At 39.5% G+C, this 17,926-nt stretch overlaps 1 protein-coding gene across 8 annotated transcripts in view; it reads left to right on the top strand.

The window, feature by feature from the left end:
- RNF144B (ring finger protein 144B) overlaps positions 1 to 17,926 on the top strand; it is a 283,693-nt gene that overhangs the window by 89,459 nt on the left and 176,308 nt on the right. For 5 of the 8 annotated variants that reach the window (XM_064363024.1, XM_064363023.1, XM_064363025.1 and 2 more), the window contains exon 1: positions 10,606 to 10,704. The exons of the other annotated variants lie outside the window; for them this stretch is intronic. In XM_064363024.1, coding sequence (XP_064219094.1) covers positions 10,663 to 10,704 — 42 coding nt within the window. In that variant the 5' untranslated portion in view covers positions 10,606 to 10,662. Of the gene's footprint in view, positions 1 to 10,605; positions 10,705 to 17,926 lie in introns of those variants that run through there. 8 annotated transcript variants of the gene reach the window in all.

Consider the following 17,926-nt stretch of genomic DNA (forward strand, 5'->3'; position numbering starts at 1 on the left):
ATGTCGGACGTTTGAGACCAGCCTGACCAACATGGAGAAACCATATCTCTACCAAAAATACAAAATTAGTCAGGCATGGTAGCACATGCCTGTAATCCTAGCTACTCCAGAGGCTGAGGTAGGAGAATCACTTGAACCCAGGAGGTGGAAGTTGTGGTGAGCTGAGATTGTGCCATTGCACTCCAGCCTGGGCAACAAGAGTGAAACTCTGTCTCAAAAAAACAAAAACAAAAACAAAAAAACTTCTTTTGCCTTTTGATAAAATTAGAAATTTATGTGTTGTTAACATATCATTAATGAGCATTTTTGGGTTTAAGAAAGCACCAGAAATTAATAAACAATTAGAAATAAAATTAAGGTTTACTTTCCATGATTATCTCTTGCTTTTATTATAGCTTGAAAAAGTTTTTGAGTAAGTAGTTTTAAAGTTTTTTTAAAAATACTTAAAAGCAGGAGTCTCACTTTGTTGCCCAAGCTGGTCCTGAATTCCTGGCCTCAAGCAATCCTCCTGCCTTAGCCTCTATATATAGCCTAAATACAAAAAATTAGCCAGATGTGGTGGCAGGCGCCTGTAATCTCAGCTACTCAGGAGGCTGAGGCAGGAGAATGGCTTGAACCCAGGAGGCGGAGGTTGCAGCGAGCAGAGATTGCACCACTGCACTCCAGCCTGGGCAACAGAGCAAGACTCCATCTCAAAAAAAAGAGAAAAAAAAATTTGTTGAATGGAGCAATGAAAGTAAGAGCATAAGGAAGAAAGGAAGCCTAGATGGGAGTGTCTAATTATATGGTGGGGAAAGGTGGGTAGGAGAGTAATCCCAGAAAAGACACATTTTGAGTGACTGTGTGTGTGTATGTGTGTGTGAGATGAAGAGCTATTGGTCAGGTGAAAAAGGCAGGGAAGAATGGCCTTGGTAAATGGAGAACCAAGGAATTTGTGAATGTGAAATTTGAATTCTTAGATTTGTTTTAGTATGGCTGAAACTGAGGTGCAAAGTGAAAATGGATGAAAAGAAGATGAATCTAAAATGAAAGGCAGGTTGTATATTTGAACTTTGTGCCAATTAAAAAATCATTTAGGTTAGTAGTTAGAATTGCCTCTGTGTGCTTAGGTCAATAGTATAAATAAAAGTCAGGTGTAGGATTAGATTTCATGAGCTCATTTGATTAGAAGAGTTTGAATATTTAATTAATAATGTCACAATTACCTTAAAGTAAATGGACTGGGCATGGTGGCCCACACCTGCAATCCCAGCACTTTAGGAGGTCAAGGCAGGAGGATCATTTGAGGCCAGGAGTTTGAGACCAAACTAGGCAACATAATGAAATCTTTGTCTCTATAAAAAAAAAAAAAAGTAAATGGGTGGGTATATCAGTTTACGTTTGAAGCAAATGTTTGTTGAAATCACAAACTTAAACCTTACAAATTTTAAGGTAATTCTTCCTGACTTAGAAGCAAAAATACTGGAGTCTCAATTTAACCCGAAATGGTAAAACAGTGAATGTCCCATTTTTTTGGGACAACTTTATAGCTAATACTATGCCTCTGTGAGGCTTTCCTGTGGTATCAGTTACTAACCACTTAAAAAATGTGATACTTATAAGCAGTTTATAAGTAGATAAGCTTATTTTTTATAATGACTACTTTTATAAAGATCAAAAGAAATAATGTATGTGGAATGCACAGTGCCAAGTGCCATGCCTGGCACACAATAGGTATTCAATAATATAATTCTTTTTTTTCTCAAACTCCCAGATTGCTGAGGAAGCTTCCACTTTATTGTTATGAACTTTCAGAAGAAATAACATCCTGCCTCCAAGTGTACCCTTGCTAAAATATCCGCTAATTCTTTTGTAGAAGTTTGGAATTTCCTTGGTGATTTTAAACAAGATTTCTGCTCTCAAGTGTGTTCATTGTAAGAGTCCTATATCACCAAGGCTGATCTGAGTACAGAATCTTCAAGCCTCAGTTGGACTAAATATTTCAGCAATTACTTGTATTTGAAATAGTTCTGGCCGGGCACGGTGGCTCATGCCTGTAATCCCAGTACTTTGGGAGGCTGAGGCGGGTGGATCAACTGAGGTCAGTTGATCAAGACTATCTTGGGTAACATGGTGAAACCCCGTCTCTACTAAAAATACAAAAAATTAGCTGGGCATGGTGGCAGGTACCTGTAATCCCAGCTCCTCAGGAGATTGAGGCGGGAGAATCACTTGAACCTGGGAGAAGGAAATTGCAGTGAGCTGAGAAAAAAAAAAATTAGTTCTGATCTCTTTCACCTCAAGGGTTCAGTGAATCATGCTGAGGTCTTCCTGATGTATGAGACAGATGGTTTTCTTCTGGATTTGTGGGTGGGCAGCAGGTTTGCCTGAGTTACTAATACTGAGGAGGAGTTGAGATGCCAGGTTGGAAAATGAAAACTTAAACCAAGTTATTGCTGGGCATAACTCAGGACTATTGCATGCCTTTGGTTTGTTTTGATTAAATTCCAAGGTGATACAATCATCTGGCTATTAAAAATAATCATCTGACTATTAAAAATAATTAATTGCCTTGTTTTCTACTTAGAGGTGTAATGGGTCCAGATTTGCAAGTTAGAATGCATTTTGCTATGGGACAATGAAACGGGGCCAATTATTATGGGGATTGAATGTTTAGGGGCCAGGGCAGGTTGCCTGGTCACATCACCATGAGGTTTTTCAGGGAACATTTCTTTGGATATGTGTAATTTTCCAAACCCCAGTTACCAGAAAAATAGACTTATTAACCTACTTGGCCAAAATAAAGTAAAACTATGACAAATATGAAAGTAGAGATTTTATAGATTACATTTCCTCACCATAATCCAATTAAATTAGAAACCAATACTAAACATATGACCAGAAAATAACTACTTGGAAATTAAAAAACACTCTCTCAGGTAAACCTTTGATCAAAGAGAAAACAAAAGAAAAGCAAAAGGTTCTTTGGAGAGCAATAAAAAAAAGTATACTTTAAACCCAAATCTTTCGGGCATAGCATATACTTAAAACTTTACTTAGAAAAAAAATTTGTAACAGTAACTATCTTCCTTATTCATGAAGAAGAAGACAGCAAAACACCTACCTGCCTCAAACCCCTCCTAAACCAACCAAACAACACACACACAAGGTAGGAAGAAGGGCTGATAAAGTTATAGGTGAGAATTAATGGAATAGGGAAAAAATGTAGGAAGGCTAAATAAGACAAAATACTGGAAAAAAGAGCAAAAGTATACAAGATTAGGAACAAGGAAACACAATTACAGATGCACGCAAGATAGAATCATAAGCATTATATATGTACACTAGGAGCAAAACTCTATGGAAACTAATATGAAAATATGGAAGAAATGAGTAACTCATGAGCAAAATACAAATGACCAAAATTGATTCAAATAGAACATTCAAAAAGATCAATTACTGTAGAAGTCCCAGCCTCTTTGTGTCCCATTTGATATTTGCTCTCAGTTTCTTATTTTTAAGGAAGCAATTATGTTTTAACAAGGCATTAAAAGAAGATGGGACGGTGGCTCTCCACCTTGTATACCGGGTTTTGCTGTGGTCTTTTCTAGTGATGTCTAAGGTGCTTGTGTTGTGAAGAGTAATTTTACTTGTGTTTAAATTTGAAAGGCGATGTGTATAACCTTGCTACCCCCTGTTTCTCTTTCAATACAAATTAACTTACACATCCCTTTAAAGAATAGCATGCCAAGCACTGGCTGATAAAGTGAAATATGTTCCTCCCCTAGTGGTTAAGGACAGCCAACTCTTTCCAGTCTAGATGGCGGTAGGAGAAGTACTTGCTGCTGCTACTGCTGTGAGCTACTTGGTATACCAGTCAGTTGTGCTGTGGTCCCCACAGGGACCTGCAGAAAGCTGGAAGTGACCAGGCTGACTTGGTGACATCAGTTGGAAGTATGTGAAGTCTGAATGCTCTTGGTATGGTTGTGCTGTTTTTGTATGGTGTACATCTATAAGTATTGTTTTAACATTTATTTTGGAATAATCCCTTTTGTCAGGAAATGGACTAAAAAAGTGAAAGTTTAATAAAAAAATTAAGCACCAAATCTCTGTTTCTCAAGGATGTTGGTGATGAATGTGTAATTCACAAATCTACTGAAGCTGCATCAATATCTACTTCAAAAGGTTGTAATTGTTTTTAAGAATACTTTGCCCAAAGACAATGATTTAACATGTGTGGCTGTAGGAGGTATCATTTCATTTCATTCTGTGAAGCATTACTTTTCATTAGAATCAAATGACTCTTCTAAATAGATTTTCCCCATTTCAATTTTAAGTTTTCTTATGCATATATAAAAAGTGAAGTAATAGCTGTTAATGTGGTTTTCTCCATTAGCAGAAAAGGACTTTTTTTTTCTATGGTGACGAGATCTTACTATGTTGCCCAGACTAGCATTGAACTCATGGACTCAAGCAATTCTCCCGCTTTGGCCTCCCAAAGAGATGGGATTACAGGTGTGAACCACCATGCCTGGCCTGGAATTTTTTTCTTTAAATCAAGATACATGTGGGGGAGATTTATTGTAAATCAATCAATCAGACATATGACTCATATTCAGGGATATTATAGGAACTGGCTATTTGGATCTTGGTAATGCTTGATCTTTTCACTGACCATAGAGATGTTTCAAAATCAGTGACATAAGTTGCACTGTATGATAGAGTCCACTGAGGCCAACTACAGCAACAAATGTATTTAAATATTCAGTCCAGCAAATATTCGATGTTCTGGCTTTTACTTTTGCTGTAAGAACAGAAGTAGAAAAACATTTATTTTGGCTAACATAAAGTCATTATAAATGAAGCAGGAGAGCTGTGGAGGATAAAGAGCAGTAGCCCATCCATATTAGTGGGGGAAATTAAGAAATGGTGTGCACTTCACATCAGCAGAGGTGCCATGAGCAGGATTCACACGTGCATCCATTGTGGTCATTTCTGGACTGTCTGGTGGGAACCCTAGACTGCTCTCCCAAGGCATGAAATTGTTGAGCCCTAAGTGCCATAGTGGGACAAAAATGGAGCATAAGCAACATCGACAGGCTTCAGGTTCAAATCGAGGACAAAGAAACAATTGGAATACACTGTAAAGGCAGGCCGTCCAACCTAGATTTCCTCTCAGTGAAGAAATCCCTTTCATTGTGTCCTGGAAAAAAGTACAATCAGTAGGGTAGCCCCGTGGAAACTTAATGTCAATCTATGGATTGGCTTCATGAGAAACTTCCTAGGAAGCTTTAGATGTCGGTACCTCCCAGAGATTTTAATTCAGTTGGTCTGAAGTGGGGCCTGGTTTCTGTATTAAAAAAAATTCAGCTAGGCACGGTGGCTCATGCCTGTCATCACAGCACTTTGGTAGGCCAAGGCAGGAGGATCACTTGAAGCCAGGAGTTTGAGAGCAGCCTGGGCAACATAGGGAGACCCCATCTCTACAAATAATAATTTTTGAAAAATTAACTGGGCATGTGGTGGTGCATGGTGACATGTGGGGCCCAAGCTACTAGGGAGGCTGAGGCAGGAGGAGCCCTTGAGCCTGCGAGTTTGAGGCTGCAGTAAGCTGAGATGGTGCCACTACATTCAAGCCTGGGTGATAGAACAAGACCCTGTTTCAAAGAAAAAGAAAATCTATTCGGATGTTTCTTATAACCAGTCATGTTTGGGAACCCCTGATCTAAACTCAAATACCAGCGGTAATGCTGAGCTCATTATTCAGACACTGGTTAGCTGAAGCGGTCATAAGCTTTCATCTTATTTCAAATCAAAATCTGCACCTTTAAAACATGTACTCATTCTTTGGTTCTCTTTGGGACTTGTGGAGTAATTTAAAGGTCTTAGATCAAGTTGGACAGTTTGAATTTGTGGTGGACCTAGTCATTATAGTTTTATGATCTTATCTAGCAGCAAGGTGAGCAGAGAATGGGAATGATAAAATGACCCAGATTTGGGGATTGGAGTGATGAAAGATTAAGAAATTGTAGGATGCTACATTCCAAACCTCAAATGGGAAGAGAAAAACATATTTACTATTGAGTAAGTGGAAGTGAATTATAAAGGTCTTCATTCTTGTGGTCTTCATGTTGAGGGACAGATTTGTCTTGCTGTCTCAGGGCTGGCAGAGGTGGAAGAAAATCCACAGATTAGTGGACCCATGCAGCTCAAACCTGTGTTGTTCAGGGTCAAAAAAACTGTAATTCAATATAAAAATAGGATTTTTTTTTTTTTTTTTTGAGACAGAGTCTTGCTTTTTCCTAGGCTGGAATGCAGTGAAGTGATCTCAGCTCACTGCAACCTCAGCCTCCCAGGTTCAAGCGATTCTCATGCCCCAGACTCCCAAGTAGCTGGGATTACAGGCATGCACCACTGCATCCAGCTAAAAAATAGGAATATTAAGAATATATTACATTTAATATAATTTTCCCCAAGCTTTCTAGATACTGGAGCACTGAAGACAGAGTATGTTCTCAATTACAATTATTATTTACAGAAAAGAGTCAATTGAAGGTGTCACGAATTTCAAATTTGTTATTTATGAAATGTACCTTTGAAGAAGATTACATGAATATTTAGTGAATAAAAGATATTGACCAGGTGCAGTGGCTCATGCCTGTAATCCCAACACTTTGGGAGGCCAAAGTGAGAGAACCGCTGTGTGAGTCCAGAAGTTCAAGACCAGCCTGGGCAACATAGTGAGACTTCATCTCTTAAAAAACAAAACAACAACAACAACAAAACAATTCAATAATTATCCAGGTATGGTGGCATTTGATCATAGTTCTAGTTACTCTGGGGGCTGAGATGGGAGGATCTCTTGAGCCCAGGAGTTTGAGGCTGCACTGAGCTATCTTGTTACTGTACTCCAGCCTGGACAATAGAGGGAGATACTGTCTCTAAAAAATAAAAATGAAAAATGAAAAATATTATATTGAAAATATAACATTCTTCATAAAAATAGCAGTGAGTCAGTATTAGTGATGAACTGATAAAAGTATCTGAATATATGCCAAGAATAATTTACCTTGTTATATATATATAATTATATATATAATTATATAAAAATATATATAATTATATATAATATATAATTATGTATATCATATATAAAATTATATATATAAACATACATATTATATATATTTTTTTTGTTTAGTTTTTTTTTTTTGAGGAGGAGTCTTGTGTTGTCACCCAGGCTGGAGTACAGTGGCGCCATGTAGGCTCACTGCAACCTCCGCCTCCTGGGTTCAAGTGATTCACATGCCTCAGCCTCCCAAGTATCTGGGATTACAGGTGCATGCCACTGTGCTGGAATAATTTTTGTATTTTTAGTAGAGATGGTGTTTCCCCATGTTGGCCAGGCTGGTCTTGAACTCCTAAACTCAGGTGATCTGCCCACCTTCACCTCCCAAAGTGCTGGGATTACAGGCATGAGCCACCACACCTGGCCCCTTGTTATATTTTTAATATGAACATTAATCAGTATAAAAAATGTTTTAGATTGGGTATGGTGGCCCATGCCTGTAATCCCAGTGCTTTAGGAGGTTGAAGTGGAAGTATTGCTTGAGACCAGCCTGGGTAATATCTCTATAAAAAATTTTAAAAATTAGCTGGCCATAGTGGCATGTGCCTGTAGTCCTAGCTACTTGGGAGGCCAAATCTGGAGGATTGTTCAAGGCCAGGAGTTCAAGGCTGCAGTGAGCTATAATTACACCACAGTACTTCATACTGGGCAACAGAATGAGACCCCATCTCTTTGTATATTTAAAACTTTTTATCGTTTCCATTATTTATTAGCATCTTCTTTCATTGTCAAAGTGTCCTGGTTTGAATGAGAAATTTATGGTCATTCTGTCATTAAAAGTGAGATAATGAAAATGTTATTTAACCTCTCCCAGAACATAGAAAAAAATAGTGTTCCTCCAGTTCACTTTATGAAGCCAGCATATCTTCAATACCAGTATAGGATAATATAATGTGATCAAGAAGGTATTATTCCAGGAATATGAATTTGGTTTCATATCAGAAAATCCAGCCACTTAGTCTATTATATAAAAACTATAAAAGATGAGTAACATATGATTATATCAATAGTCGCTGAAAGACATCTGATAGAGTTAGTACTATTCCTAAGAAAACTCTTAAGGAGGAATAGAAGGAAACTACTTAACTGTAATACTGTTTGAAGGAGAACACATGGACACAGGGAGGGGAGCACTATACATGGGGGTCTGTTGTGGGGGAGTGGGGGGGACAGCGGGGGGGTGGGGAATTGGGGAGGGATAGCATGGGGAGAAATGCCAGATATGGGTGAAGGGGAGGAAGGCAGCAAATCACACTGCCACGTATGCACCTATGCAACAACCTTGCATGTTTTTCACACGTACCCCAAAACCTAAAATGCAATAAATAAATAAAAAAAAAAAAAAAAAAAGACTGTTTGAGAACAAACTAGGACGCTTCATTATAAATGATGAAATACTAAAACCAATTACATAAGAATCTAGATAGAAAAGCCTGTGATCAGTTTTTTAAATTTATCATTACCTTTTGTGTTCTAATAAACACAACAAGATAGGAAGTTGTGTTGTTGATATATTTACTGGAAAATAAAAAATAAAAGCATCTTTTTTTTTGTTGCTGCTGACATGATTTTGCACACATCACCAAACATGAGACTAAATATAGAAAGCCACTCTAGTAGAATTAGTAAAATATTTGGGAAAATGGCTGGATGCAAGATAAATATATGAACTGAAATCTTCTGTTTTACCAATGAACACTAAGAAATGGGGATATGTGTTCCTTAAATGATATGATAAAACTGCAAAAATATGCATATTATATAAAATTCTTGCAATTCAGAATAGATTAGCAATTTAGTTTTCAAAATTATGTAAAATGACTATAAAGCTTTATATTGTCAAATGCCCTATTGAAGAAAAGTATGAAAAATAAGATTACTATAAAGTTGGTCAGGCACGGTAGCTCATGCCTGTAATCCCAGCACTTTGGGAGGCTGAGGCCGGCAGATCATCTGAGGTTGGGAGTTCGAGACCAGCCTGATCAACATGGAGAAACCCCGTCTCTACTAAAAATACAAAATTAGCTGGACATGGTGGCGCATGTCTGTAATCCCAGCTACTTGGGAGGCTGAGACAGGAGAATCGCTTGAATCCAGGAGGTGGAGGTTGCGTTGAGCCGAGATTGTGCCATTGCACTCCAGCCTGGGCAATAAGAGCAAAACTCTATCTGAAAAAAAAAAAAAAAAAACTATAAAGTTACTATAGTCAAGATAGTATTGGCCTAGCAATTCACAAACATTAGAACAGAATAGATTCAAAAATAGATGCTTCAGAATAGATAAATCAGAATACAGTTAATATGTGTTACACATTGTAGTCCAATTCAATGGAAAAATCGTGAGTTAACAAACTATTCTGGCACAGGTAGTTCTCTATTTGGTTAAAATACAACAGGACTCATCATAAATGATATAAAGTTAATTCCCTAATGGATGAAAAATAAATTTAAAAAACAACCCTTTCACAGGAAAATCCAGAAAAGCACATATGTACAAGTTAAAGCTTGGGAAGCCTTTTAAAGAATGGAAACTTCAGAAGGAATACATATCAGATATATGCAGTGAAAACCCATTGTGTGGCAGCAGTAATGTTAAATCAACAGACATCAGCTATGTCTGGAAAAAGTATTTGTAAAATATACTGCAGGAAAAGTGCATTAACTATAATTTACAAAGAGCTCTTATAAATTGACAGGAAATAATATAAGCTATTCTAAAGCAAAATGGACAAAGGGAATAAACAGATGATTCACAGAGATAAGATAGGGTGTGTGTGTGTGTGTGTGTGTGTGTGTGTGTGTACACCATACATAGTCTGATGAAAGAGCACAGAGAAAAAGGCAAATCGTTAGAAGACCCCCTAGGTACAGAGGTGAGTGAGGAGCTGATGTGAATAGAAAGTGAAAAAAAAAATTATGATACTCTTCTTGCAGGACTGCTGAAAGAGATGGGCATGTGAACAATGAGAGTGCTTGGTAAGTGCCACAGAAGAAAAATACAGGAAGCTGGGTCAGAGGAGGGAGGAAAAGACTGTGCACGGCATGGAGAGGACCCTGGGCAAGAAGGTGCTTTCTTCAGTATTGGCCTTCCGAGATAATTCATTGCATCTAGGGACATGGTGACTTTCATGAGATTAGCATAGTTTTGTGATCAGGCATCATAAGTGTTTAAATGTTACTTTCTTGACCCTAGAAAAAGGCTCTTTGCAAAGACTCATCACATGACTGTAACAATTGCTTATTCAAACCCATGGTCATGTGTTTAATCTGAATGTGACTCCTCTCCAGGGGAATGAGCAGGTCTATTTTAGGACTGCTGATGTGTAAGAAGGACCTCTCCGAGGTTCCATTTTGTTGGAGATGTAAACGTGGTGGCACCCGGAGTCTGTGGTTTGTTGCTGCACCTAGTTAGGACCGTGAGATGCTTCTTCTTCTTTTTTTTTTTTTTTAAAAAAAAAGAACTCCTCTCATTGGATGAGAACATAAATGGGGAGGGCACGAGATGTTTCTCGTGCTATAGGGAGATGTATTGAAAGAACAGCCAACTCTCTTGAGATGCATTCTGAAGAGGATATGGAGGGCTGCAGGTACCCAGAGGTAACTGTAAAAGGGAAATAGACTTTGCCAGCATAGGGGATATTTCTCCTGTAGGATCCAGGACAGGGTCCCTCCGTTGTTCTTCTGTGATTCTGCTTAAGACATTTCTAAAATATACACCTGCATTTATCTCCCCATGCAGCGGTTCTCTGCTCCTCTCCATACTCCATCCATCCCTGGTTTCCATGCCTTCACTTTTGTTTCTTTGATCTGTTGCAGATGGTAGTGTTTATTAACTCTGTCTGGTTCCTGGTTTCACTGGGGACTTGGTGATTCACTATTTTGCAGGAAGAGGGAGGAGTTGGGGGAAAGGAGAAGGTGGGGAAAAGAAGGGCATGACATTTCTGTCATAGAGAAAACAAGTTTTTAAGGTGCTTTCAAAAAAATCCTGCTGGAAAATTAACATCTATAATATTCCTATCTGTGAGTAATTTGGTCTCTGTAGGGTGGAGTCTGAATTCCAGGAATTGAATTCCCCATCTGTGAGGCCAAGAAATAATTTGAATCTTAATTCAGGGCAGTCCTCTGTATTAATGTTGGATGCAGATGCACAGTACCAAGTACTTCATTGTACTTGGTAAGTACAATGCACAAGTACCAAGTAATACATTGGCTGTGGTAATGACTATGGGAACACTGGGGATTTTTTTTCCAAAATTGATTGTCTTATGCAGGAATTTGGAAGTGACAGTAATAGCAGGATTACTATAAAACTTACAAACATAAGGATTATCAAGACAATTTCATCTGACTCTCTAGTGGAGAATTTTAATTCAGGGCTAGTGCAGAGCCATTTTTTTTTTTTTCTGGAGAAAGTGAGGCGCTGACCTCCGTGTTCTCATTGGTCGTTAACCCCAGCTTGCTAGTGATGTTATATAGGATATGAGAGTCCTAGATGACGGAATCCTGTGGAGTCTTGCTCTCTCATTCAGCTCTCTATCCCGAGTCATGATGGGCTCTCATGTCTAATAATGGCAATGACATTTGGAGATGATTCTGTTTTTTCTTGTTGGATCCCAGTTGGTTTTGACTTGCTCTGTAAGGGGTTGAGATGCTTCTTGTTAAGTATGACATAGAACCAAGATGACATGTCTCAAACTTTGTGAAACTTATGTTATCATACTTCACGACTGGATGTATGTCCTGTATGTGTGTATGTCACTGGACGATGTCCTCTGGTCACAGTTTCACTTTCTATGTAGTTTGATTTCTGTTCTTTGACTGTCATGCTACCCTGAATATATCTCTGGCATAGTTCCTATCATATTATTTTGTAATATTCTTAGTCTTATTTTGTATTGTCTTACTCAGTTCTATATGCAAAACATTCAACAAATGCTGAAAGAAAAAAGTCCACCCCATTAGATACAATAGAAAAATGCAAATGAAATTGTAGCTGTTTGGAAATGAAAAATAACCAAACTGTCAGTGGCAGAGCACCATGACCTTTGCCTTATATCTGTCCCTGTGGAGAGAGATTTGCATATTGCAGAAGCTGGTTTCCCAATACTTGGATTCTGACATCTGATTTATTGAGACTGAACAAACCATTTAAAAAAATTATGTTTTAACCATAGGATGTAATGAAGACATAAAGTCTAAGATATGTGTTTCTTATATAGGTACTAAGGTAGAATAGAAGGATAATATCAAGAACAACTCTAGAACTTTCTTTATTAATTAAAGAGAATAATTTTCCAAAGAAGAAATTCTACTTGTTGACTCTGTTGTTATATAGGGGTGTAATGCATTTTATAATATATACCTATTATATATTACATATTATGCAGTATGATATATATTATTTCAGTATCTTATACATATATAGAATCTAGTAATTATATTTATTTTTTGGCCGCACATGCAGGGGAAACTTTAAGTATGTTTTAGATTTATTTTGATTGGCTTTTCTATGACTTTAGGCATATTACCAGTTAATACAATTTTTTTTTTTTTTTGAGACAATCTCACTCTGTTGCCCAGGCTGGAGAGCAGTGGGATGTGATCTCAACTCACTGCAACCTCCGCCTCCTGGGTTCATACAATTCACCTGCCTCAGCCTCCTGAGTAGCTGGAATTACAGGCATGTGCCACCATGCCTGGCTAATTTTTGTATTTTTAGTAGAGATGGGGTTTCACCATGTTGGCTAGGCTGGTCTTGAACTCCTGACCTCAAGTGATCCACCCGCCTTGGCCTCCCAAAGTGCTAGGATTACAGGTGTGAGCCACCTTGCCTGGCCAGCAAGTGATAGAATTTGGATGGCTTACTATTAATGTTAAAACTTTGTATGCTTTTTTAAACAAAGTTCTGGAATTCAGATTAGGAAATAATTCCCTGTTATGATGAAGGTCAACATGATTGCAATCTCTGGTGAACAATTTGTTACGTGTCATTGCCTAGAAAGTTAAAAAATATTTTTATAGATTGTAGTGTCTGGATTTTACATCTCAGTTTGAAATATCAAATGTTACATTTATTTTTAAAAAAATATTTATTTATTTATTTGAGACAGGCTCTTGCTCTTGCTTAGGCTGGAGTGCAATGGTATGATTGTGACTCACAGCAGCCTCAACCTCCTGGGCTCAAGTGATCCTCCTGCCTCAGCCTCCTGGGTAGCTGGGACTACAGGTGTGTGCCACCATGTCTGGTTAAGTTATTTATTATTGTTTGTAGAGACAGGGTCTCACTATCACAGGTGCTCAGGTTGACCTTGAACACCTGGGCTCAAGTGATCCTCGCAAAGTGCTAGGATTACAGGTGTGAGCCAGTGCTCCTGGCCTACCTTTATTTTTGTAGTATAAAAGAAGCAATTTTTTCTTAGACTTATTTGAGGACTCCCCTTTTACCTACTCTTTAATACTGATGTTCTTTTCGGGGAGGTCTCTTTTTTAACCCTTTCTTTCCCTTCCCCTTTCCCTTTCTTAGGTAAATAACACTGACTGAGTTCCTACTGTGTATCAGGCCAGGGCCATGGTGTACAGCTGAGCAGGTTGCGCAGTGCACAGTTCCAGGAGCTGCAGTCACTGCCTCCACCCCAACCACCATCCCCGGTCCATCAGGCATTTCCATGTATCAGGCACTATGGTAGCTACTTAAAAAACCTCTTTTACCCTCACAACAGCCTATGAGATGAATGTCGTCATTCCTATTTTATAGATGAGAAAACTGAGTTTCAGATCTCTTAAATAATGTCATTAAGGTTACATAATAATGAGTGGGTAGTGGAGTTTGCCTAGATCCAAAGCCTCAGCTTCCCTCTATAGCATGTGGGTTGTCTTAGCTTTGGGTAATCTCATCTACGGGCACTGCCTAAATGATGGCAATTCCCAAATGACTCTCCACCCTAGATCTCTCTCTGTTGATAGCCTACTAGTCAGTTCTTCCAGTATGCCCCAGAGGCACCTCAGATTCTACAGGCTTTTATTTTAATTATCATGGTTTCCTTACCACCACTTCTCTTTTATTCCCCCTCTTAGTAGTGCCAGCAGTTAGGGCTATTCTTTCTCTCTTATCCCCCTACATCTGATAGAGTTTGGATGTGTGTCCCCCCTGCTCCAATCTCATATTGAAATGTAATCCTCATTGTTGGAGGTGGGGCCTGGTAGGGAGTGATCACATCATGGGGGCAAATTTCTCGTGAATGGTTTAGCACCATCCCTCTAGGTACTGTCCTGGGGATAGTGAGTGAGTTCTTGTGAGATCTGGTCATTTAAAGGTGTGTAGCAGCTGGGTGCGGTGGCTCACGCCTGTAATCCCAGCACTTTGGGAGGATGAGGCAGGCAGATCATGAGGTCAAGAGATCAAGACCATCCTGGCTAACACAGTGAAACCCCATCTCTACCAAAAATACAAAAAAATAGCCAGGAATGGAGACACGCACCTGTAGTCCCAGCTACTCGGGAGGCTGAGGCAGGAGAATCACTTGAACATGGGAGGCAGTAAGCCGAGATTGCGCCACTGCACTCCAGCCTGGGTGACAAAGCAAGACTGTGTCTTAAAAAAGAAAAAAAAGGTGTGTAGCATCGCCCCCAACTCACTCTCTTGCACCTACGTTGGCCATGTGACAGGCCTCCTGAGAGGCCAAGCAGATGCCAGCATCATGCTTCCTATAAAGCCTGCAGAACTGTGAGCCAATTAAATCTCTTTTCTTTATAAATTACCCAGTTTCAGGTATTTGTTTATAACACTGTGAGAAAGGACTAATATAACATCCAATCGGATACCAAATTCCATCCCTTCTGTTTCTGAAATATCTCTCCATTGGTTATCTTCCTTTGCAAGGCAGTTGTTTCAGGTCTATTAAATAACTTCATTGCTTTGGGTCTATTACATAACTGCATTAGCTCAGACCCTCATTCGTTTATTCTGGATGTATCAGCTCTGTTCGAATTATGAAAAGCTTCACCTAGAGTCTCATGTCTAAGCCTTCGTTTTGACTGTTTGCTTGGCCTGATTACCCTTCTCCAGCACCCCTATTGGGCTACTTGAAGACTCAGATTTAAATCACTGATATGATCTGGATCTGTGTCCCCAGCGAAATCTCATGTTGAGTTGTGATCCCTGATGTTGGAGGTGGGGCCTGGTGGGAGGTAATTGGACCATAGGGACAGAGTTCTCAAAAATGGTTTAGCACCGTCTCCTGGTGCTGTTTTTTTGTGACAGTAAGTTCTTGAGAGGCCTAATTGTTTAAAAGTGTGTGGCATTTCCCCCCGACCCTTACTTCTGCTCCAGCCACGTAAGACGTGTGTGCCTGCTTCCCCTGCACCTTCTGTTTGATTGTAATCTCCCTGAGGGCTCCCCAGCCATGCTTCCTGTGCAGCTGCAGAACCATGAGCCAATTAAACCTCTTTTCTTTATACATTACCTAGTTTCAGTTATTTCTTTATAGCAGTGTGAGAATAGATTAATATAATCACCTTCTCAGAGAAGACTTGATTCTTTTCATCAACTCCTTTCCTTTAGTTGAATTCTTCTTCTCTGTGCTCCCAATACCACATCATGCTTAAGTGTATTATATCACACATTATGGATCACTCACACATTGGGTACAACCGTCAGTACCCTGATAATTGATTTGCTTGTCTGACTCCTTCCCTGGACTGAGAAGTCTTTGAGCACAGGGAGACCATGTCTAATACCATTATCTTAGTAGCACCTAGCAGCTTGTCTGGGAGGAGATCAATAAATGCTTCAGAGAATGAATATTCATTCACACTGTAGACTACTTAGGAAGATATGAGAGAGTTTGTTAACATAATATGATAGCATTCGACATGTTTATTTAGTCTTATTAAGTTTTAACTGCAGTTTTTAAAAAATGTGCATAGTTGCATGGTTGAAAATAATCAGTGGTGATGTTACTCAGTTGTGCAAAATATTTGGGATAACAGGCAGCACGTTTAGTACTTAACCTATGTTCTCATTCATATTGGCAGCAGCTTCTTCCCTTATCCTGTTAACAAGAAATTATAATTTATGAATGGTAATTTGAAAAGTAGACTCTGAATTGAACTTTGGTTTAAGGCTCAGAAGATTTGCATCAACACCAATGAATAAACTAACCTCTTAAAGGGTGCTTTATCTTTCCTAGTTCCTGTCCACCAAAAATGGTCACTATACCAAGAAAATTCCTTGCGATAGATTATCTGAGAACCTAAGCCATTGCTAAATCTAAAGGTTGGACATCCTTTGGGATGGTTTTCATTAACATTTACCTTCCTCATGTAACTCAGATTTAGGTCTCATTCTAGCTAAGCCCCTGTATGGTTTGGGACAATCTCTTAAATCTCCCTGGACATCAGTTTCCTTATCTTTTTTTTTTTTTTTTTTTGGAGACAGAGTTTTGTTCTTGTCGCCCGGGCTGCAGTGCAATGGTGCAATCTTGGCTCACTGGAACCTTCACCTCCCAGGTTCAGGTGATTCTCCTGCCTTAGCCTCCCGAGGAGCTGGGATTATAGGTGCCTGCCACCACGCCCGGCTAATTTTTTGTATTTTTAGTAGAGACAGGGTTTCACATGTTGGCCAGGCTGGTCTCAAACTCATAACCTCAGGTTATCTGCCGACGTCGGCATCCCAAAGTGCTGGGATTACAGGCATGAGCCACTGCACCCAGCCTAGTTTCCTTATCTTTAGAATCAAGTTATTTGCTAAAATAGCTAGGAGGACTTTTCAAGCTCAAATATTCTACTGTGGGTTCTCTTACCATCTTATTGCCTCTGTCCTTTTTCTCTTCCTCCCCCACTAGTGAGCTGGTCCTCCTGCCTGTCCTAGCATGGCACATGTCGATACACTGTTTTCTTCCACACTTTGCTTTGACCTAGAGGTTTTCTTCAACTTGGAAGGCTGAGAAGCAGTAATTGCTTGTGTTGTTTGGAATGGTGCCTGTTGGCACGCACAGATCCTTTCCACAAAGGGCCTAGGAGTCCCTTCCTTTTGGGAAGCACATTCCTGAGAGTGGTTGCAGAAGTAGCAAGAGGTTGCAGAATGAACACAGATTCCTGTGTCGGAGCGACATTCCTAAATTACAGTGTTCAGCAGACTTAGGTGATTGTGATCTATGGGGGCTGTGGGGAGTGAGTAGGTATGCGCGATTCATTATGAATGCCACACAAATGAAATGTCCATGGTTTTGGAGCAAGGAAGCACTTCGTAACACCTCACAGCTTCCGGATTATTTTGTTACATTTTTTTTTAATTGAAGGTACAACCAGTTAAGTTACAAAGCACTTCAAGTGAATCATTGTTTCATCAAGAAGTGTCTTTATTTTATGAGATAAAATAAGATGATTCCTGATTGGATTTACCTGCATTCTAATTTCATTATTAGATGCAAAAGGGCAAGTCAGGTACAAGCTGTTTTTTGGTGAGATGTGCATGGGAAGTGTTTCTCTAAAACAGTTGTCTGCCACTTGGGAAGGCGGGTCTGGGCTGTTAGAAGTAGAAGAAAGAGATTTAAAGAGCTGGGAAGGAGAGAGAAAATAAAGAAGGGTGGCCTGTGAGGATATGTACAGACAGAGAGGTAGCAGGCGGTGAAGGCCAAGAGGTGAGCTGTCCCTATCTGGGCAGGAGAAGGGCGCCAGGGGCAGCTGCCTGCACCCCCTGCTCTGGATTCCTGCAGCAGCGGTCCCAGGAGAACAAGAGAGATCCTGACAAGTAGCAGAGCCCGTGCAGCACGCCCGGGTTGGGATAGGGTTGAGGCCATCACCTGCAGCTGAAGTATGA

Source organism: Aotus nancymaae, unplaced genomic scaffold (genome assembly GCF_030222135.1).
Source record: "Aotus nancymaae isolate 86718 unplaced genomic scaffold, 86718_ANA_hifiasm-v0.15.2.pri h1tg000051l, whole genome shotgun sequence".
NCBI classification, from domain to species: domain Eukaryota; kingdom Metazoa; phylum Chordata; class Mammalia; order Primates; family Aotidae; genus Aotus; species Aotus nancymaae.